Source organism: Tiliqua scincoides, chromosome 13 (assembly GCF_035046505.1).
Source record: "Tiliqua scincoides isolate rTilSci1 chromosome 13, rTilSci1.hap2, whole genome shotgun sequence".
Taxonomy (NCBI): Eukaryota; Metazoa; Chordata; class Lepidosauria; order Squamata; family Scincidae; genus Tiliqua; species Tiliqua scincoides.
This window is the reverse complement of record NC_089833.1, coordinates 12,539,443-12,561,762: the sequence shown is the minus strand read 5'-3', so window position 1 is coordinate 12,561,762 and position 22,320 is coordinate 12,539,443. Positions and strand designations below refer to the sequence as shown.

The window sequence follows — 22,320 nt, the reverse complement described above, 5'->3', positions numbered from 1 at the left end:
ATAATGGGACTTACTTCTGAATGGGGAAGCGTAGGATTGGGCTCTGAGAATGATTTCTCTTTGCCAAGCAAACAGGTAACCATTTGTTTGGTTTTTAATGCTCCTAGTTTTTTCTTGGAGAAGAACATGTTTGTGTTCTTTCTGAACATCCTGCGCCAGAAGTCTGGTCGTTATGTGTGTGTTCAGCTCCTGCAGACTTTGAACATCCTCTTTGAGAATATTAGTCACGAAACGTCACTGTGTAAGTATGAGTTTTTCGGGTCTCCTTCCTCAAGAGCAGCTTTGCTTTGTCCGTGGGGCAGTGACACCTTTCACTGCTCATGCTGTGCAGCACATGGGGGCCTTGTGGCTGAGGTGGCTGCTTGTCGCCCTGAAGGTTGTGGGCTTGGGTCCTGAATCGGATGACTTCTTCCCGTCCGCTCCCCTCCAGAGTAGGGCCTGCTTGGACCGGGTTGGGAAAACTAGCTGAAACCTGCAGTATAAGTTTTAAATGGTAGTTGTGCACAAGTGAGGCACCTTTTACCATCTTTCTACTTGAATAGGAGGTCTGTTACCAGGCTAAAGTCCTATATAAGAGCTTGAGAAGTTAGCATGATGGCTGAGTGAATCTCTGTGCAGACACGTGCAGCTAAATGTGTGTTTCATGCTGGCGCGATTGGCTGTTTTGTAGAAAGGTTCCCTTTGTGACTGGGCATTTTTCTTTGGCCGTCTCACTGAGTGCGTTTGAAGATTAACAGCCCAATCCTGTCCACACTTCTGTGGGAGTAAGCCCCATTGGCTCTGATGGGAGTTACTTCTGCGTAGACATGCATAGGATTGGGCTGTAAATCTCTTTTAATGCCTTAATTTCACTTAACGTTTTGTGCTGTGGTTACCGAGGTATGTCTCTTTGTTTTCTCCTAGATTATTTGCTTTCCAACAACTACGTAAATTCTATTATCGTGCACAAATTTGACTTCTCGGATGAAGAGATCATGGCATACTATATATCATTCTTGAAAACACTCTCTCTGAAACTCAATAGTCACACTGTTCATTTCTTTTACAACGAGGTAACCAATTTCGACTTAAAAGAAAGCATTGTGGGGGAGGGGGGAAGAGTCCCTCTCATAAGTTCCTCCTTATTCAAGTCCTCAGTGCTTTCAGGAACAAGATCTAAAAATTCCCCAAGTGCTGTTGGAGCCCGACTGCATATCTTCTTTCTCTTCCCTACTCCCTCCCAGCTCTTAAAGGCTGATCGCTATTTCAGTATTGTCTGTTGTTGAAATAACATCATGCAGACCTGCTAACCCCATACCCCCCCCATCCAGCTTCTTACCTGCTTATTTAGACATACCGTTGGTTTTCCTACATACTAAGCCTTAACAGGAGATGTTGGGAATATCTCCTGGGACTCTGGCAAAGGGTAGACCAGAAAGATGCCTCTTGTAGCATCTGGAATGGATTTGTCTGTAACCTGTTCTTGCCAGAAGAGGGCACAAGAGCTTAACATTTGGTACTGCAATTAGATTACCGTCTTGGAGTTTTTCACCAAGTAGTGTTTGCATTGGGTGTTGTTGCATTCAGTTGCTAAAACTGCATTCAGCAAGAGCAGCTGTTTTCAACCATTGTGCCGTGGTACACTGGTGTGCCACAAATGCGCTGCAGGTGTGCTGTGGGAGTTTGAGGGAGGGTCATTTATTAGTAGGACCATTGGGGGAAGTGAGCCCCCCATCAACAGCAAGGTGTGCCTTGTCAATTGTCAAAAGGCTGATGGCGTGCCTTGACCGTTTTAGTACCTTGTCGGTGTGCCCTGAGACGAAAAAGGTTGAAAATCACTGCACTAGAGGCTTGTTTTCATTGTGCTGCATTCACCAGTATTTATTTTGAAAATGTGTAAGTTTCCATTTAGTAACAGGACCAGATGCAAGGGAGGGCACCAGGATGCAGGTCTCTTGCTGTCTTGTGTGCTCCCTGGGGCATTTGGTGGGCCACTGTGAGATACAGGAAGCTGGACTAGATGGGCCTATGGCCTGATCCAGCGGGGCTCTTCTTATGTTCGTATGACCCTCAGGCGCGATAGCGCTGGGCTGTTCTAAGACGCATGCATTCCGGCTTCCAGACAGATCTCTGGAACGGAACTGTCACGTGTGTCAGAGACTTCATGCAACCGTAGTTATTTTTAAGGCTTAACTTTGTCTTGTCTTTCAGCACACAAATGATTTTGCCCTGTACACAGAGGCGATCAAATTCTTTAACCACCCAGAGAGCATGGTCAGGATTGCAGTTAGGACAATAACTTTAAATGTCTACAAAGGTAAGTCTTCTTAAACCTATAACCTTGGTGCAGCTAGTGCTCTGACTGCAGACTTTGTGAGTAGGGAGGCTTGAGTTGGACTTCAGCTGCAGCTGTCTTTTGGAGGTGAGGCTAAGGCTTTGCAGATCTACCAAGAAGAAAGTCTGACGGAGCAAGGTTTTGATTCCCACTTCAAAGGTGTACACTGTTACTGTTGGAAGCTTTGATCTCTGAAGGAACTGTAGTGTCTGCACCTCGGCTTTAAAAAATGATCCTAAGCTGTGACTAAACAGGACTTGACCTTTGCAGGCTAAAACATGTGCATGCAACAATGGCCACCAGAGGCCAGTGCCTGGTAGCTCTTAGCACATGTTGAAGAATCATTCTTTGGGTATGTGGAAATGAGGAACACGATGTTGCATGGTCAGAATTAGACTCTACTGCCTTAAATATTGGATCTCTCATACATGTAACTTTGCTCATCAGTGAAGAAAACGGTGTGCTGTAGATTAGATTTTGGCAAATTATTTCCTGTCATAGGAAATAAGGACCACCACAATCCTTTCTCAGTAGTGCAGAATCTAGAGCGAAAAGGAATTAGGAGTTCCCTTTGGACTTGCTGACTTGGCCATCTGGTCCTCAAGACCATGATCTAAGAGTCGTGTAGCCAAAGGGGTGGGGGAGTGTCTACTTTGGATTTTCATTTGGAAACTCCAGAGCACATGCAGACCCCCCCCCCCCAGTTTCAGATCCTGGCGTTGGAAACTTCATGGTCAAGTCAGCTTGTTGAAAATGAATTCTTGAGCTAGATCAGAGTTGCTTTCCCCACCTGCCTCAACATAGAAAACCAGGGGATTTGAAAAGGGCAAAAGGCGAACATCCTGTGGGGTGCGCTCAGGTCCTTGAGCACCCCTAAATAACCATCTGGGCTCTGACTAATGCTTTATTTGGGGTGCACCATGTGTCAGGGACGTTGAGAGCTCTACTGCCATTAAATGCTGACATTTTTTGCGCTCCTACACCTCCCGCCTAAATGCTTACTAATATGAAATATTGTGCATTCCCCTGCTTCATTCCCTTCTGCAACTCTCTTAATATTGCACTTGGTTTTCTCTCCCTTCGCCTCTTAAGCAGCTCTTTAAGAATCAAATTGGTCATTCGTGGTTTCGAGTTTAGTAGTTTCCACTGCCTACAAATCCCTTCCAAGATGAGCTGAAACTGCACTAAATATAGAACCACACACGGGACACAGTTCTCCAGAAGTTGTTTTGGCAGAGAGGGGGAGAAAAGAGATGCTGAAACGTCACTTTCTGCCTCTGTTGAACATGTGACACCATGTGCGGCAAAGATAATTATCCTAATGGGAGGAATGTCTTATCCTTGTGTTTGGGTTTTAGCAGTGTCTGGGGTGAAGCTACGGTTGCCCTGTTGCAAAGAGATAGGGAAGGTTTTATGTTAAATGAGCTGCTTGTTGAGAATTACTGCAAAGTAGCCATGCTCTTCCCTTGCAGTGGTAACAGCAGAGTCTGGTGGCACCTTTAAAAGTCGCATTGCTGCGACTGAGAGCCCCCTTCATCAGTTCCATGTTGTTCTCACTAAGCAGATCTAGGCATACAGACAGAGGTGGGTCCAGAAAAATACTGTCGCAAAGCCAGGCTGAGCAGCGCATGGGCAGGGGTGTGTCACATTGTGCCCACCCCAGATGAACATTGCAGTCCAGTCAAGGTGTTGAAGATCTAGCCAGGGGGGTTGGGAGCCAACACAAATGTTGCCAGCCAGACCTGGACGTGGTAGGAACCGGAAGCAGCTAGATCTCCACAAAGCAGCATGCTCTCTCTTTTGGTGTCCTCCTTGATGTTGGCAGCGCATTATCAGTTGGCGCCCACCAGCTAAAACTGGATGGGGCAGCAGCAGTCACAGAAAGCTACAAAGTCAACACCCCCATATGCATTTCACAGGTTAGTGGACACTTGCTTTTCCAGCCCTGTTATACCTGAATCCTTTAACTGGTGGTGCCACTCAGCTGATAAGAGGCCTTTCACAGTCCAGTCTAGCAGAGGCTCATTTAGACCTATGCTTAAGTTTAAACACACGCACAGACAGGTGTTTTTCAGACTCCCATATGTAACAGAAGCTCAGTGACCCATTAATCTGTACATTTGCGGGAGGATCTTGAGTGTTTCCTTGTGCACCTGCTCGGTACAGAGTGACACGAGGGCTGCCTTCTGTGAGCTGAGTGAATGCTCATGGGCCCGGGTGGGCAAACATTTTGCCAGGAGGGCCACATCATCTCTCTGACACTGAGTTGGGGGCCAGGGGAAAAAAGAATTCATTTACATTTCAAATTTGATTAAATTTACATAAATGACTACATTAGAGATGGAACTTATATGAATGAATGAATTGAGCTTGTTTATGATACATGTGAGCTTGTTTATGATACATGTGAGAACTGTAACTAGGCCCACAGCTCGCGTCTGGTGGTTGCGGCCGGCAGTTGTGGGCCAGCACGGGCTCCCACATTCTCCGGTGGGCCAGAGGCTCATTGGAGATTGGGAGCTCCCTGCAGGCCGGTTTGGGGGGGCCCTGAAGGCCACAAATGGCCCCCGGGCCGGGGTTTGCCCACCCTGCTCTAGGGCATTCTGCAGAAGTTTGTATGTTGGGAGACGCATTCTGCAGCAGAGCAGTCCGTGTGCGAAGGGTTATCCAAATGCAGACTGTTTGACAACTTAGCATCTAGTTGAATTGTTATCAAATTGCGGGGTTGCATTTTGGGGGGAGGGAGGGCCCCCACTGCTCTCTGGGATCCCGGGGCAACTTGGTTTGCTAATGCCGACTTGGCCAATGTTCTCTGTCTCTCCCCTAGCCTGTAACTTCTAACCTAGATGCTTCCTGCTTCTGCTAATAGACCCCTGGAAGGATGTCTCACCATCCCGGTTCCTAACTCTGTTAACCATTGTCTGTTGTGTTTTTCCCCCCCTCCCTTTCTTCACTGATGACTCCTGTGTTCCTTATTGCAGTGTCATGTAAGTTCACCAACAACGCCTTTGACTTTCAGCTTTGTTGCTTTAATTCATGTTGGTTCTAGAAAGTGGGAAATTTTTATCAGCCGCAGTAGATTTCACTGACTGATTTCAGAAGGAGGCTGAAATAGCTTACTAGCATGTTAATGGACTCTTTTTAGCCTCTTGGGGGAGGAATGCTTAAGATAACAATGGACAGTGATAAACGTTTGAGCATAAAAGATCTGTTTGGGCATATGCCACTCTGAAAACCTGCCTGCAGAGAAGAATTTGTATGTTTGAACTTTTGGAAGCTAAAAGCAAAATTTCTCTTCAGTGGACAACCAGCCTATGCTGCACTACATCCGAGATAAAACCGCGGTCCCTTACTTCTCGAACCTCGTCTGGTTTATCGGGAGTCATGTGATAGAACTGGATAACTGCGTACAGACCGATGAAGAGTAAGCCCTTATCACGATTGCTAAGTCCTTGCAAGGAGAACTGTGGCCTGTTTAGAAACGCCTCTTGGCCAACGAAGCATGCAACTTTTACTGAAAAAACCTGCTTAAATGTGTTTAATCATAGTAATTCTGAGAGGGTTTCCTTGTTTCAGAGTGGCGCAAGCATTATCTCGGAAGAGGCATTCTTCCTCGGATGTGAGAGCAGGGGGAATGCCTCTTCTAAGGCTGCTCCAGCCACCATCCTTTTTTTTTTTGTAAATACATGTATTATAAACACAGATTTTAAGAATCTGCTGCCCGATTAGGGACAGCTTTTAAATGAATTAACGTAACTGATGGCTGAACATTGTGTTCCTAATTGCAAAGTTTTTTTGGTTTGGTTTTGTGTGGTTCTTGCTGGAAATGATTGGGTACAGCTTCCCAGCAGCCCCCTTTTCTCTGGCTAGGGGTTGGAGCCAGGCTGTTCTGTCCCCATGGGGCAGCTGTGTCCGGCAGGGGAGGTGCAAAAGCACTTCCATCAGGTTGCTGTTGCCTTTTGGGTGTGTAGATGCAGCCTAGTCTCAAGCCTTTGAAGTCTAGCAGGCGGGGACTTTTTGGATGTATCCAACCAAACTATCTCTGTCCTCTGGTAAAATTTTCATGAAATATGCTATAAAGAGGCCAGCCAGTGTGTTACTTGCTCATTTTGGAATAAGCCCTGTGGGAGGCGTAAGAGGTTTCCTAGTGTTACTTTTTTATGAGTGCAATTAACAGTTATAAACAAAGTACTGAGTAAAGTTCTGACTGTAAACAGGGCATAATTAAAGCACCCTTTGCTATACACACACACACCCCTTGCAGGGAACAAAGACCGGCTAAGGGCAATTTAGAAATGTTGCAGTCGTGGACAAATATGGAGAAAGCCAGAACACAGAGAAAGCCGCTGATTAAGGGTCAGTTACAGCAAAGAGCCATGCCTTTCCTGTAACGGGACTTAGAGTAAGCTTATTGTTGCTCAACACTGGTTTTTTGTGGGGAAAACACTATTCTGGTAAGTCCTGTGTGGAGCCGCCATTTCAATTTTGCCTCCTGCTGATTGTGGGAAAGCAGTGCTGAAGGACTCCGGTACAGCAGTTCCCAAACTTTTAGCACTGGGTCCCACTCTTAAAAATGAGTGCATTGGGACCCAGCTAACTTTACGAGAATTTTAGAAAATAATAATTTGAAAAAGGTTTCATTTTACCAGCCACTCAAGCCTCTGTTTTTATCCTCTGGTGGGGAGGGGGCTGCCTTCTGTGTTGACCTAGATGGTTCTCTACTTGGATTGGACCATTCTGGTTGCCTTTTGGTCCCCTTCACCTGGTCTTCAGTACAAACTGAGACACATTCACCTGTTCCTGAGTAAATGCACACTGTGGCCCCGTTTCATTTTCCATAGGGCTCAGTACAGTACATTTCTATTGTCAGCTGGGGGGGGGACACACTTCCTCCTTGAGTGGTCTTTGGGGCATGCATTCATCAGATCGGAACCATTCTGGTGGCGTTGCGTTCCTCTCAGCCTGCCCTCCAAAGTGGATTGAGGCACGTTTGCCTTCTCTTGAGTAAATGCGCACATGCAGCTCAGTTTCACTTTCTGTAGGGCTCTGTGCTTTTTCCTTGGCGGCTATCAGCTTGACAGTTTCACAACCCACCGACAATCAGGGTGCGAATCACAGCTTGGGTAACTCTGCTCTAGTATGAAAACATCCACATTAGCTGGCACTGTGAAGAAGGGGAAAATGCATGGGAAAGCAAGTGGTTCCCCGCCCCCATGACTCCAAAATGGGCTGAAGCCCGCTTGGTGTGCCAATGTCTTATCTGTACCTCTGTTGTTTACATACAGAACCATCTAGGCAGATAGTGCCCCCCCCCAGCATTATCCCCAACTGAATGTGTGCTATGAGGGCTGAGTCTTTGGGGAGGGGGGAGGTTGTGTGCTCTGCATATGGTGCATAGGTTGGACTTCCCCACAATTTCCCCTCCTTTTGCAGGCATCGGAATAGGGGGAAGCTGAGCGACTTGGTAGCTGAGCACCTCGACCACCTCCATTACCTGAATGATATCCTTATCATTAACTGTGAATTCCTAAACGACGTACTCACGGACCACTTACTGAATAGTCTTTTCCTACCTCTCTACGTGTACTCCTTAGTGAACCAAGATAAGGTAAGGCATACCTCTCTCTTAAGATTTGAAATTGTACCCCCTGTTCCTTCATTGCTTAGAGATGTGTTGGCTCACAAAAGCACGTTTTGTGAGTGGCTACCAAACCAAGGGATATGAATCCCTTGCGTCTGAACCCATTTGCACTGGGCTTGGGGTACCCTTAGGAACTGGACAGGAAAAAGGCTTGAGCATCCACAGGCACCTTTGAGGCTAGCAGTTAGCTTTATTGGAAGGGCATTTAAGGTGCAGCTGGAGGTCAACACAGATCCCTTTCTGTAATTACTCCCACGAGACAAAATAACCTCCTGGTTTATAACCCTTTTTACAAGTGAGCAATAATTGAGGTCATTGTTTTCCTTTAAGACGGAAACAAGGGAGAAATGGTTTCTTGGCATCGTTATAAAAATGCTTCCGCATTTGACCTTGTCTGTCTAACGGCAAGCCTTTTTCAGAGAACGTAGCTGCTCCTTCCCAAGAAACGCTGGTGGCTTTTCATCAGTAGCGTCAGGTTGCTTGTTTTGAATAAGGGCTTCTAAGGCACACAAAAGGTTTCACTGTTCTGTGCCTGAATGGCCGAGTTCCCCGGAAGCCTCTGTCTGTGAAGCAGGTGATGTCATGAGTTCTTGTTAATCTCCAGGCCCTGTGTTCTAAGAAGTTTGTACTGCTTCTTAGTGTGTCTGATTACGTATGCCATAAAGGTAGCACTAGAGCCTCTGCTTAATACATGTGTCCTGTATTGGCTGGGAAAGCTAAGTTACAGGTATTTTCATCATTATTATTAACCTGATAAGTTATAATACACTGTTTTCCAGTAAGGCAGTTGAAAGAGATAAAATGAATGCAAATATGACCCCCTGCCCCCAAGGGGGGCTCACAGTCGTCCCCCCCAAGACACAGGGAAGCACAGGTAAACAGCCCCTGCAAAGTATTCCGTGCTGGGCAGAGAGGGAACAATGGCTGTTCTCTTGCTCTATTTAAGGGAACCCACCACCCCAATAGGAGGGGATTGCCTTTGTGCCTGGTTGGTGAGCTGCTTCTGCAGCACCTGGCCAGCTGCTTTTGAAGATGAGCTGCTTGGGGAGGGCGGTAGATCAGTGGTAGAACACCCTCTTTGCATGCAGAAGGTCCCAGGGTCAGTATCTGGCAGCTTCCCCAGGCAGGTCTGAGAGGAAGAATGCCCTGCCCCCAACTCTAGTGCTGCTACCAGTCAGGGTCAAAAATACTGCTGGAGCGGTAGTAGAAAGCAAACATCCTGTGACTAGATGACTTTTTGGTCTTATGTCGGAATAGCAAAGTGGGTGGCGATACTGTCTTTGGTGGCCCAGGAAAACCAAGAACAGGTGACGCATGAAGGTGCCTCTGCTGGTGTAAGACCACCGACCAGTTTAGCTCGGTGTTGTTGGCACAATAGCTGTTCTCCAGGGTTTCCAGCAGATGCCTTGATCCACTGGTAATGGGTGACTGCAAAGCATATGCTCTGCCTTTGAGCTATAGCTGCATTTCCCAAACTGTGAGTTCCAACCCGGTGTTCATTGCTGTGCCAGAAAGCCTTTCTTGGACTCCCTGGAGGCTGCTTCTGGGTTGTGCTAGCAGCCCATGACTCACTCCATTGGCCTTCACAGGCCTCAGGATGCCTCCCAGATGCATGTTTGCTCCTGCAACTTCCTGTCAATGTCCAGGAGGCGTTCTGAGCCCCGCGGAGGCCAGTGGAGTGGGTTGCAGGTTGGTTCGACCTAGAAGTGCCCTCCAGGGACCCCAAGTAAGGCTTTCTGGCACAGCATTGACCATTGGGTCGTGACCTTCACAGAACATGAGGTGGGTCGTGGCGCGGCAAAGTTTGGAACCACTTAGCTACAGCTTTGTTTCTCCTCCTCCTATGTGCCCATACACACACATTCTGTGCATATTTCCACAAAATAGGTGGCAAGAGGGCAGCATAATTGAAGAAGGCCAACTGGAGAAAGTCAGCCACAGTTTCCCACATGAACTTGAGACAGCTCTGTCAGTAGTTGCGCCTATGCCTAATATTTGTGCAACAGATGTGTATAGAGCAGTATTCTTGATAGCAGTTCTGCGTCAACCGAAATGCCTTTTCCTGAGCACTGGCCCGAGCATCTTCAGAAGTATTAAATGTCCTCGTTTGCTTTCCGCACTCAAGCATGTGGCATTAAAACCAACATGTTGCCTATGTTTGCTTTAGTTGCTTGAGTGTCCTTGACTTAAGAATGGCTTCCTCGCTTGAGACTTTTCCGCGAGGCCTGAAAACCCTTCTGTTTAAACAAGCCTTCTCGGCCTTTTTAACAAGAGTTAAACAAGAGAACAAGTTTAACAAGAGAACAAGAGTTCTCGGCCTTTTTAACATCTTCAACACCTTTTAATATTTTTTTAAATACCTGGTTACAGTCCCAATTCTTATATGATTTGCTGCTCTATGCTCTTTACCTGATTACTTTTTATCTGACTACTGTTTTTATGATATGTGTTATATGCTTTTATCTGTCTTTCAAATTATGTTTTTAATCTGTTTTAACCTGTTGTAAGCCGCCTTGAGTTCCTTCGGGGAGAAAGGCGGGGTAAAAATAAAGTTGTTATTATTTTATTATTACTAACCAGTACACAGTAACTTTCCTGCAATTAATGTTTTTTGTCTTTGCTTTTCAGGGTGGGGAGCGTCCGAAAATCAGTCTCCAGGTTTCCCTGTACCTGTTATCCCAAGTACGTGTTAAATATTATCAGCTTGTATTTAGTGTGCTGTTTTGACAATGACAGTAATTTTACTAGAGATTCAGTGGCTGAAACTGCCCCAGCTTCCTACCCCTTTTACTTTTATTTAGCACAAGCAATATGCTTGGTGCTTACTAGGTGGCTTCATGGTCCCTGCCTGAACATATGAGCTGCCTGGTCTTGAGTCAGTCTGTCTGGGTTGGAACTTCCTGCTGAAATTGACAGTGGCTTTCCATGTTCCCGGGTAGAGAGAGGTTTTTCCCAGCCCTCCTGCAGGGGACCGACCTCATCAGAGTAGCCAAGGATTGAACTTGGGAACTGCCGCTCGCTCTCCCACTGAGCTGTGGCCCTTCCTGAAGCTGAGCAGCTCACTCTTTAGAGGTCTGCTGTGGGCAAAATAGGGGGTGGAGGTTATAGTAAGAAATAGGGATGCTTGGTTGGAAGAAGACTTTTTGAGAGAGGCTTTGTCCAAGAGTTCAAATATGGGGGGGGGGTGCACATTCATGAATGAGGAATGACTGTGCCTCTAACAAGTTGAGATTGCATGTTTGATGCTCCCCCGTGTTTAAAAAAACCTCACCTCCCCTTAGTGGAAAGCTAGCAGCTCAGCAAGAAGGCAAGAGTTGAATGCAGTGATGACTTTTCCACTGCAGGGGATTTTTGATATGGGGAAAGGATTCAAGTATCACACATGCATGCCTTCATGCTGTCTTTAAGCAGTCCTGTTCTTGCAGGACTGTGTATCTATCGTGTGCTCCATCATTTTGTCCAGACTGCCCCAAATAAGTTAATCTGGGGGGGGGGGAAGAAAGTGGCTGGAGAAAAGAACTGGGAAGAGCGTTCTGGGGGTGCGAGGGAAGGCCTCAGTGTCTGTTTCGTAGGCTCCATCTACCATTCTCCTCTTCTTCTCCTCTGCAGGTGTTTTTAATTATACATTATGCCCCTCTGGTGAATTCACTGGCTGAAGTGATTCTTAATGGAGACTTATCTGTGTTTTCTTCAAAAGTCGAGCACGATATCCAGAAAAGCTCAGTAAGTAAGGAGCCCCGTGTATAATTGTGTCCGCCTCTCATATTTCTTTTTATTTATTTGGAGGTTTATGTATCGCCTTACCCCAGACTGCACACGCCATAGACCGTCGAGGCCCCTGTTTACCGAGAACCTGGGGAGCATGGTGTGTGTCGGAGCCACATTAGTGTTGGCTGATGGCATATGAAAGGTTGCCAGGCCCAGCTGCATTTGGCACATTTCATCTTTTTCTGATTTCAAAAGCCATAATGTTGACCTGTATCTTGCTTGTGAACACAGAGATCAAAGGATCTGTTACACATGAAAACAATTTTGTCCTCGTACCACACCAGCTCACTCAGCGCCTCTTGCCCGTTTTCTTTAAGTGGGTTTTATTACAAGGAAATCTGTGGTCAGAAGCTATGAGACCTTTTTTATTTTTCTTCTGCTACAGCGGTTCCACTTCCACAGAAGCTGTTTTGCAGACTTTCTTGGACCTGAGGTTTTTAAATGGTTTTTTTTTTTAGGGGGGGGTATGTTTTGGAACTGTTGTCACCACTTTTTGATAGTGTCTCTATGTAAGTTCTTGTTTCACCTCAAGAAAAGCAGAAGTGCGGTAGCACTAATTCTGGGCTGTCACTTCCTAGTGCCAGAGATTTAAAAAGCACGAAACCAGCACCTGCGGCTGTCTGCCTGGACTACCTGGACGTGATCTGATGCCCTGAGTAGAACTTGCTAAGTAGGACAGTGGTGAAATCTTACAGATTCAGCATTTCACGCTTCACAAAAAATATACCAAAACCCAGGCTTGCTGATAGGACTGTGAGTAGGAACCTCCAGATAAGAAAGGTGTGAAGTAGGACGGTTGAATGCTGTCTTATCATGTGATATTCATCACGTTTTAGGCTGTGTGCCTGTCTGCTTCTTTCTGTCCAAAGTCCAATGTTAGCTATGGCTGTACAGAGAGAATTAGATAAATACACAAGGCAAGGGATACAACCCAACTAACGACACAACAGTAAACCATTCCAGCAAAAGCCCCCAGTGAGGTGGGAGGAACTCTCCCAGCCATTGGAGCAAACGTAGCTGGGAGTGGAAAGGGAGGGGGGAGAAGAGTAGCAAGGAAGCAGCTCTGTTAAGGGGGTAGGTTGTATTGTGGTGAAGGTCTGTGTCTGAGACAGTGGTGTGTGAGTCATGCAGATGCGGGGGAAGAGACTGAATGGAAACAGACATAGAAGGTATTGCAACTAAAACTGCACCTGTCGATCTTGGGATGCCTCTGCTTGTATTCTTTGAAATGGTGTGTTTTAAATCCGGTAGGGAAGTCTTTGCTGCCTAGTGCAGGGGTGTCAAACTCATTTCATACAGCTGGCCGAAGAGCATTCATGATGCCTGCTGAGGGCCAGAAGTGATGTCATTAAGCAGGAAGTGATGTCATCAGACAGGTCATAACAAAAAATAACCACTTTTTCTCACTTAGGAACTCATTAACTGCACACGGCAGAAGAGAAAAATGCACCAATCTTGATCTTATTTCAAGTTAGGAGAGAGTCCAGTTTTCACGTGGGCTGCCCTTTCAGCAATAACACCTCATCCCTGCTCAGCAGCTGAGGGCATGAGGGCCAGATAAAACGAGTGTTTTATCTGGCCCCCGGGCCTTATGTTTGCCACCCCAGGCCTAGCGTGCGCACTTCCCAGAAGCAACCTGGAAGCCAATAACTATCCATGTAGCTGGACACAGGTATTTAATTTTTCTCAGAATTTGCAGAGGGGACCCATCGGTCCTTGGTAGAGCACCTGCTCTGTGAATGTAAGATCCCAGGTTCAGCCCCAGGCTTTTCACTTAAAAGAATCTCTGGTCGCACAGCTGGGGACACGCTGTCTGCCTCCGAGAGCCACTTCAAGTCAGAGTGAGCAGGTTGGAATAGACATTTCAGGGGTCTGGTCCGTGGCAGTAGGCAGAAGAAAACACCGAAATTGCTGCTGTTGGAGAGGTGTGTGCATAATTTTGCTGGCCTGCCTCCTTCAGACAAGAGAGCTGGGCTTGGAGCAGCAGCCACAGGGTTCAGTTTCTGGCTGCAACGCTTTAGTCGCTCCTCGTGCTCTGACAAGCGCCTGCAGCCCAGAAGGGTGCTGGTGTTCCCAGCAGAGGGAGGTGCCGCGGCAGAGGGTGGTCTTGCTTCTGGTTAGTGCAGGTTGGTGAGTCATGAGCAGCGTTCTCAGCATCCACCGCATGACGTAGGGCAGAAGGTCTCATTCGGCACCTGCTTTCCTTCCTGTGAGAATGGTTTCCACCTGGTTCGGATGTGGCTGCTCTGTTTTGCTTAACCTACTTTCTCTCCTTCCTGTAACCTGAAGGTGGTAACTGACACTCGTTTCGTTCTACCAGCAGCTGTTCCAGCACAGACTGAAAAAGGCGTATTTGGAAAACAGTGTTGCTCAAACAGTTGCCCTTCAGTGAATGTACCCCCCCCTTCTCACTTAGTTCAGACCTCACTCCAAACCATCTTTAAGGAAGCGTACCCAGGGCTTGGCATGACCTTTGAGTTGTCAAACCCTGGTTATGGCTGTCACCCCACCTCCAGGTGGTGATGGAAGTGAAACTAACAAACTGGAGCACTAAAGGGGCTGAAAAAGAAAGCAAGAAGTTGGGAGCCGTAACTTGCCTCTTGTGTGCCGGGACAAGCAGCAGTTAGCGCAAACCGTGGTTTGATGTGATGTCTAAATTGAGCCTTATTAATGTGCACTCAGGCACAGCCGCTTTGCACATGGTTTAGTAAGAGCCACTTGCATTATAGCAAAGAGCACTTTCAATGTTGATAGACTTACATTGGGAGGAACTGGGAGGCACAGGGAAGCATGGATAGGTTTTTATTTTTTGCATTTTTATCCTGCCCTTCCCCCAAGATGCTCAGGATATTAGTGAACAGATAATAGCAGCAGTGCCCTTCTCAAAGCTTAGTGCAGATTCTCCCCAAATAAAGGTACAAGTCTTTAAAAATTGGGCTATTTCTGCACACTTGGATGAGTGTGACATTAGGTCTGTTTCACTTTAAATTTCAACTGTAAGATTTTTTTCCCCTTGGCTTGGGGTGTCTGAGTCTATAATTGGGAACTTAAAAGCAACTGTGATGCTAAATTGGGGGATGGGTGGGTGGGAGCGAGTTGTGCATCTGTAAAATCTCCCCCAGTCAGTTAGAGAGGAATTGGCTTCTTTTGGTTCTACTGAGCTTCTTGTTAGCCAATACCCAGATTGTATTGTGGAGAAAAGACACAAATGAGAGCTATTAAATGAGAGCTAGAGTTTTCATATTAGTTTTTAAGTGCTTTATTCTGTCTCTGTTCGTATGGTATTCTGTGCCTTCTTAATACTATATGGTTAAAGTTATTGTATGGAGATAAACTACTCCTCTGTTGCTGATATTGGAGGACTTTGGGTTCATTCAGGTCCAGATGGATTAATACAGGAGTCCCAAAACTTTTAGGCCAGATGGCCGCATCAAATATCTGGCATGGTGTGGAGGGCCGGGGAATAAAATTTAATTATAAAATTTAAATAAATAAATTAGAGATGGAACTTAAATGAGTGAATAAGTGAATGAATGGGCTCATTCATTCAACCTCTCTGGCCCTCAGAACACCCTCCATACACAGTCAGAGCACACTTCTGGTCATGTTCATTTGAGTGGACCAGAGGCTTTCAGGGGACAAGAGGTTGGCCGCGGATTGGAAAGAGGCTTGCTGCGGGCCGCATCTGGCCCCCGGGGCGGGGTTTGGAGCCCCCTGGGTTAATACACGGAAGTAGGAGGTCCTTGGAATCACACAGTTGCCGGTTGTAGTAGAAGGGGGGCAGGGGGCGCGTGTGACAAAGTATTTTTAGGAAATGCTAGGAGTGATCTTGGGTCCTCAGGAGTGCCATTTGGTGATGTCTGTGTTTTAGGCCAAGACAACCATCAGGTACTTCATTAAGCCTTCCGAGACTTTGGAGAGATCTCTGGAGATCAACAAGCATAAAGGGAGAAAGCAGCTACAGAAGAGACCAAACTACAAAAACGTTGGGGAGGACGAGGAGGAAGAGAAGGGGCCAGAAGATGCCCAGGAAGGCACAGAGGGCCCTTCCAAAGGCGTGAAGCCCAGTGGGGAAAGTGAAGGTGAGCCCATATCAGATCGCCATTCTTTTTGCTCTTGTATTCAGAAGTATGGTTCTGTAGCAGCCAAATCCTACTTAAGTGCTGGCCCTTTCCCCTCACCTTGCCTGCCACCATTTCTTAAGTCTCTCTCCGGATCTCAGCGAACTGTAGTTCTGCCCTTGCATGCAAATGCTGCAAACTATGGTTTGCACAAACCGAAATTCGCCAAGGAAGAAGCACCATCAAATTTCAACCCTTTTCTCTCCTGCTAAACAAACCAATCTCCTTTTGGAATCTCTGCTGTGCTGTTTCCCTTCAGAAATTGAGATGGTCATCATGGAGCGATGCAAGTTGACTTCCGTGACGGAGCAAAACATCACCGATGAAGAGAAGAGCGCAGCTGGGATTGGAACGTCCAGCTGGAGCAGGTACAGTTCAGAGGTTTGGCATTCTAAACCAGGCTGCTGCGGCCACACTGATTCCTGTTTCTAACACTCTTCTTGGAGCACCTGCAATCTGGTCCCTCCAGCATTGGTCTCTTCTTCCATTTGCTCATTCAAAATCAGATTTCAGTAGTTCTGCCACGTTTCGTCCCCAAAATAGTATTCATTGCTGCAGGTCATGTTACACAGTCTTCCTGTTATGATTCAGGGTCAGTCAGTTCTCTCTGCAAATTCGCTTGTCTGCAAGGGGCAGAATTGCTGCCTTCTTTTGTTATCTGCACCTCTGTTCTCCTTATCCACTATACAGAGATATTCCAGAGGCTGCCGGGACGTTCAGAATGGCGCCTGTGATCAGCGCGGACCGCTTTAAAATGGCTGGCTTCTGCTGCTCATTTTAAAGGGGTCTGCAGTTGTTGTGAGTGCCATTCTGAAGGTCCCTGCAGCCTCTGGAAGGTGTCTGTAGCATTCATACAAATTTTGGCACTTCCTGCTGCTGGCTTCCTGAGGGTCTCTGCTGGATTCTTCTGATGGCAGGGAAGGTGCCCTTCCCCCTCTCCATGGTACCTCTTGTACCTAATCCCATTGATCCCATAGGATCAGTGGTTTGTTATCTGCGAATCTGCAATCAACAAGGGTTTCCAGGAACTTGACCCTAGCAGATAATGAAATCTGACTGTATTTGACCTGGGTGCAGTGTCTGCCTGCCTCCTAGACAACTATTTTTCTACATCTGGCAAAGGAAGGGGAGCAGTGGTGGCGGTGTTGGCTTTGGAGAAGGGAAGGCAGGCCTTGTAGCGCAGGGGAAGGAAGGACGGATAAGAGGCTTGAACCAGTTACTTGGTCTGTACACCACCTCTTTAGCCAGGGTTTCTCCAGTGAGCTGCCAAGGTCCCAGTTTTCTCTGCTGACTTGTGTGGAATGTGATTGTGCCATGGTTACAATCCCAGCAGGCCTTGTTTGGCCACAGCTTAAAGACCAGTTTGAGACCTCTGCCCCCCTAAACCACCCCTGATCACGGTTTGTATTTTAAACTGGATCTTGGCCTGTTGTGAGTAGGAAAGGCCTGTGTTTGCCAGCAAGCCCACCTTGTATATCTCTATTGTATATCTTCCGATGGGGCTGTATGGGGTCCCCTCTATTTGCTATTTGTCAGTCCGTCGTCCTCTGTACTTTGTACAGTGCCGTGTAAGATAGGATGCTGACCCAAGAATTCTGCCACATGTTCCTTGCTTGCAGGCCTTTTCTCGAGATGGTGTATAACTCCTTGGAGTGCATTGACGTTGATTACTATGCCCTGTTTGTGCTGTGCCTCCTCTACGCCATGTCGCACAACAAAGGTAAGACTTGGCCATTGGGGTCATCGTTCCCTTTCTGGCCCTCTTTGCTATGGTACCCGTCACGCTTTATAGGAACTCTGGTGCTCTGGACTGTATCTGTGGAACTATTGGAGTGCCCTGCTGGCAGCCCAGCTCTCCAGTTCTGCCCAGGGGTATGAATGGCATTTTAAAAAAATGCCAGATCAACACTGAGCCAGGTACTTTTCTTCTGTTGGCTACCACTGTGGTGAAAAGCGAAACTCTTCTGAGCCCCTTCCGTGGAGGGGGGGACGGGACCCTGCTGCGTTTTCCCACCAGTTTATGAACTTAGTTCATGTGTCCCAGTTGTGAGAGAGCAGGCAACTGGGCTGGGCTGGGAACCACTATCTTGTCCCTGTCCCCCTCCCACCATAAAATGGTAGGATGTGGGGATGCTAGGACCCAGGAAGGCTGAAGCTGTTTGACTGAATGGAGAGGGTAGGGGTGATGGCACCTGTCCTAGAATGTGATAGGAGAGGTGGCTGTAGAAGAGGGAGAGCTGCAGTCAGAGTCGGAGGTTTGGAGGAATTATGGGGAAGTGGCTTCTGTTCCCCCTAATTGGGTCATTTGTCTCTGTTGGACTTTGCAAAGGGTGGAGAAGAGACTGCTCAGGCTGGAGAGGACTTGGGCCCCTTCCACTCACAAGGTGGCAGGCTGCTGGGTCCGCATAGTGTCCCTTGGATTGTCTCCTGTGCTTGAGCCAAAGGCGTTAACTGACACTTCTGCTATTCGTTGACCCCTGGCGCAGGAAACGAGGGTGTGTTGTAGCAAGCGTTCCCTGTGGAAGACAACCAGCATATCTCACCCGGTGACAATAGAAGCTGGACTTTAATGAATGGTTTCCAGGAATGTGGGGTAGATGCAGCTCCTCTACAATAATTCTACCCGCTAGCAAAATGAACCTTCCTCCCCCTGAAAGATACAAGTGGAGGGACCGAGCAATGGCAAAGGACAATTCATTTTGTCACCGTGATGAATCCCCCTTCCGAGCCCACGGGAGCAAAGCTGCACTAAAAATGATTGCTGCGCACTGCCTGTCATTTGGAAGAATGGCAAACAGCCTGCATTTTTAATGGAGAGGAAGTGTTCTAAGGAAAGTTTTGTGTGTGTGTGTTTGGTGCAGTAGGGCTGAGATGCCACTGTGCAATGCAGTGGTCTTGAAATGCCTCTCCAGCTGAACCAGATATTCTGGTAGTTACACTGTCAAAATGGTGGTTTGAACTGGTAAAGGCAATAAAGAAGAGTGGTAGGCCAAAGGAGTAGCCTTGGGGGGGGGGGCTTTGCTCCAAACCTCTTTGTGCGGTAAAACATGGTGACTTTCTTGGGGAGAGGGACTGCATATTCTGCTTGAAAGGGCACACCAGCTTTTGTTTGAGACTTGTGAGGTTGGGAAGCTTGTGTGTGAGCTCACACTCTGGTGAGGATCTCCCCCAACTCAACCATGTGCATAAATGCCCAAAACAGTGTGCCTACTTGTGTCTGGGACTGCAGAGAAGCAAGCTGGACAGGGCTTCTCCTGTAGGCCTCTATCCTCTGGCAGCTGAGAGCAGTTAGGGCTTGACTTGGGGTACTGAGGGGCAGGAGGTCTGGTCTAGAGGGTAGAGCCTCCATTTGCCTGAAGATAACATCCGAAGGTCGCCAGTTCGAGGCCACCGGCACCGTGCGACCTTGAAGCAGCTGACAAGCTGAGCCGAATTATTCCATCTTCTCTGAGTGTGGGAGGATGGAGGCCAGAATGTGCGACCAGATCAGAAAGAAACATCTGAATGTAGTGGTTCTTGAAAGATAGAACCTTCCTTCAATTGTAAAAATCCCTACGGGGATTTAAATAGCCTGCCTGTGTAAACCACCTTGAATAAAGTCTGAGGAGAAATCTGACGACCTCCTGCCCCTGAAGAAAGGCGGTATATAAATACCTGCATTATTATTATTATTATTATTTATTTATTTATTATTTATTATTTATTATTGGGGGCTGGCTAGACTGCTTTTGGCTTTGAAGAAAGGCAAGGCAAGAGGTGATGCCCTAGCAGGTTCATGAACCTACCTAGCCACTCGATCCCAGGGCAGATTGCTAGTCTGTTTAGACCAGGACGGTTGGCTGTGACCCAGTGTGGGGCTGGGAAAAGTATTCCCCATCACTTGCTTTCTCTTTATAATTTGAGGGGCTGGGGATTGAACCTGGAAACTTCTGCAAGCAGTGTGACTGCTGATCCATGACTCCTCCCCAACAGCCAAATTCCAAGCGGTAGGGACTGAATGCGCAGGGCTCTGTTTTGAGTGACTAGCTCCACCTCCCGACCCTCAGCCTGCCCTCTGGAATGGTAGTTGTCACTGCCACCATTCAAAACGAGGGAGATGCAGGAATTGTTCTGGGGGGTGAAGCCCTCCCAGTATAGCAGAGAACTCCCCAGCGCCCTCTCCAAAAAACCAGCTGGTTGTGGGAGGTGGGTCATCTTAGAGGAGGGGGCAATTGGCTCCCTCCCTGAGGGTGGGAGACCTGGCAGGTAAAACAGTAAAACAAAAGGAGTTCATGAAAAGTAGACAAAAGGTGGAAGGGAAAATGAATGGGCAGGAGCAAGACTCTTCCCTGGAGTCCTTCGGTGAAGGGCTTTGGCAGGGGTTGCTGAGGAGGTTAAAGGTAAAAAGAAGCAGTAGCCCAAACACATCAGTCCGGGTACTTCCCTACCTTGTGTGCTGCCTTGTGTGTGCCTGCCTCTTAATCTAGGGCGCCTGTTAGCCCATGGAAGTCATCTGCAGAACATCGTGGCCTTTTGGCAGTAGGCAAAAGCACAATTCTTTCCTAAATAATCTTATTATTTTTGTTGTCTCCAATTTAAACATCTAAAAATATGCACACTGCCTCACATATGGGAATAGCTTGCCTTGTGTGTTCAGGGAAACCATGCTGAAATAGTTTAGAATCGTTGAGAATAGTTCTAAGGTTGGAACAAGCGGGCCCTAATTTGTGAAGTGCAGATTGCAAATGACTTTACTGGAAGTGGTTCAGGGTTGATGGGTGTTTTTTTTTGTTTTTAAAAGAGGAGCACATTGTTCTGGTTTAGCCAGGGAGAGGCTCCCTGAGGTTCTGGAGCATGAGCTTTGGTGCGTGGTCATGGCAAAGGCCATTAGTGTAGCCCATGTCACTGGGCAAGGGTGCACCCTCTCTGCTGGGAGGTCACTGCCTTGGGTAGCGCAGGAACAGCTGGCTCTATCTTCTGACTTTCAATGACTTGAAACAAACCAGCAACTCCTTATGCCCTTTCGCATGTGTGCGCGCAGGGTACCCGTGTGCTGTAGTGTCATTTAGTCATCCTCGGCCTCTTGGGGGGGGAGGGGAGAGGAAGGGAACAGGAATTGGTGGTTGAATCACAAACATCTGGGTTCAAAGCCCTGGTTATCCACGAAGTTCTTAGGGTGCCCTTGGACCAGGTGTTCTTGGCCTGTGCCTCCCTCTCAGGGTGATTTGCAGATAAAATGGGACGAGCCCCAATGTATGTTGTCCTGAGTTCTTTGTAAATGGGGCAGGACACAAATGTGACCCGCAAGTCAGTTTTAATTAAGTATTTCATCAAGCTTTTATGCTGTCGATTCTCAAGCAGCATTTGAAAGGCATGCTTGGACTTGAGCGCCCTGCTCCATATGCACCGATGCCTTCCTAAATTCTACTTCCTTCAGCGCTGTTTTGGTACAATGCTTTTTTGTCCTGGCCCTAATTGGCAGCTCTTATGGCCAGAGGGAGCAATGCATTGCGTGTATAGCATGGGACCAGTCAGCACTAGTTTTCTTTTTCGCAGACATTGTTTAATGCCTGCAGTGCCATTTCATGAAGCACTTGACTTTTGGGGAACCTGTCCCTGCACTGTTGGAAGTGTTCCAGTGCAAAGAGCAAGGGTTGCTTCCCTGTTCCCAGCCCTGCTTCTCGGTTGGAGTGATGGCCTGCGGAGGGACATCTCCATTTATGGGTCTTCTTCCCAGTCACTGGTTGGGTGGCTGTTACGGAGAAGGGAATTTGGGAAGGGATTTGTGATGGGAAAAGGCAGGACTGATAAAGCCTGTGTGTTGTCCCTTGCTATCCTGTATCTCCAAATCTCACTTGGGTCACCGAAAGCAAAAGCTCTTCCCAGATTGAGCTGACTTTTTTTTCTCTTATTGTTGACGGCATGGTTCCTCAGAATTGGGCTTTGGCAAGCAGATGTTGTGTTGTGACCAGCTCCCCTTGTTTCTTCCAGGAATCCAGCCTGTCACTCTGGCAAGAATCCAGCTTTCGGCCCAAGATGCGGAGGAGAAGAATGCCTACAACCATGTCCTTGCCGAGAAACTCATCCGGATAATGAACTACGCTGCTCAGCCAGGTAGAGGGTTTGTCCTCCGTGGTCCCCTCGATGTGCATAGAAGGCCTGAAATGGGCCGCCTGTATTGTCTAAAGAGGCCCGGCTCTGGCAGCGGCTTGCGTGAGCTGTGGGGAGAACCTCCGTTGTCGCGTTACACTTTACTTGCGAACCTGGCTCTTCTTTATCTGAAACAAGTGCGCAAAGCACACTGGGACAATCAAAGTGCGGAACAGCAGAGCAAATACCGAGGAGAGCTGCAGCCGTCAATGGCACACCTCTGACTTGTAGCGCCTTGCCAATATTCATATGATATTCTGAACTGTTTCAAAACAGTTCTTAAGAATTGTGTGATACAACTTAGAAAAGAACTATGGCTTGCTTTTGTAGGAAAGTCCCACAGCAGA

General features: G+C 47.5%; 1 protein-coding gene across 2 annotated transcripts in view; it reads left to right on the top strand.

Annotated features, from left to right (window-relative positions):
- CLEC16A (C-type lectin domain containing 16A) overlaps positions 1 to 22,320 on the top strand; it is an 82,237-nt gene that overhangs the window by 8,099 nt on the left and 51,818 nt on the right. For both annotated transcript variants that reach the window (XM_066640519.1, XM_066640520.1), the window contains exons 3-13: positions 108 to 241; positions 904 to 1,052; positions 2,191 to 2,296; positions 5,615 to 5,738; positions 7,748 to 7,922; positions 10,584 to 10,637; positions 11,565 to 11,678; positions 15,595 to 15,805; positions 16,104 to 16,212; positions 17,464 to 17,564; positions 21,815 to 21,937. In XM_066640519.1, the coding sequence (XP_066496616.1) occupies positions 108 to 241; positions 904 to 1,052; positions 2,191 to 2,296; positions 5,615 to 5,738; positions 7,748 to 7,922; positions 10,584 to 10,637; positions 11,565 to 11,678; positions 15,595 to 15,805; positions 16,104 to 16,212; positions 17,464 to 17,564; positions 21,815 to 21,937 (1,400 nt within the window). The remainder of the gene's footprint in view (positions 1 to 107; positions 242 to 903; positions 1,053 to 2,190; positions 2,297 to 5,614; positions 5,739 to 7,747; positions 7,923 to 10,583; positions 10,638 to 11,564; positions 11,679 to 15,594; positions 15,806 to 16,103; positions 16,213 to 17,463; positions 17,565 to 21,814; positions 21,938 to 22,320) is intronic.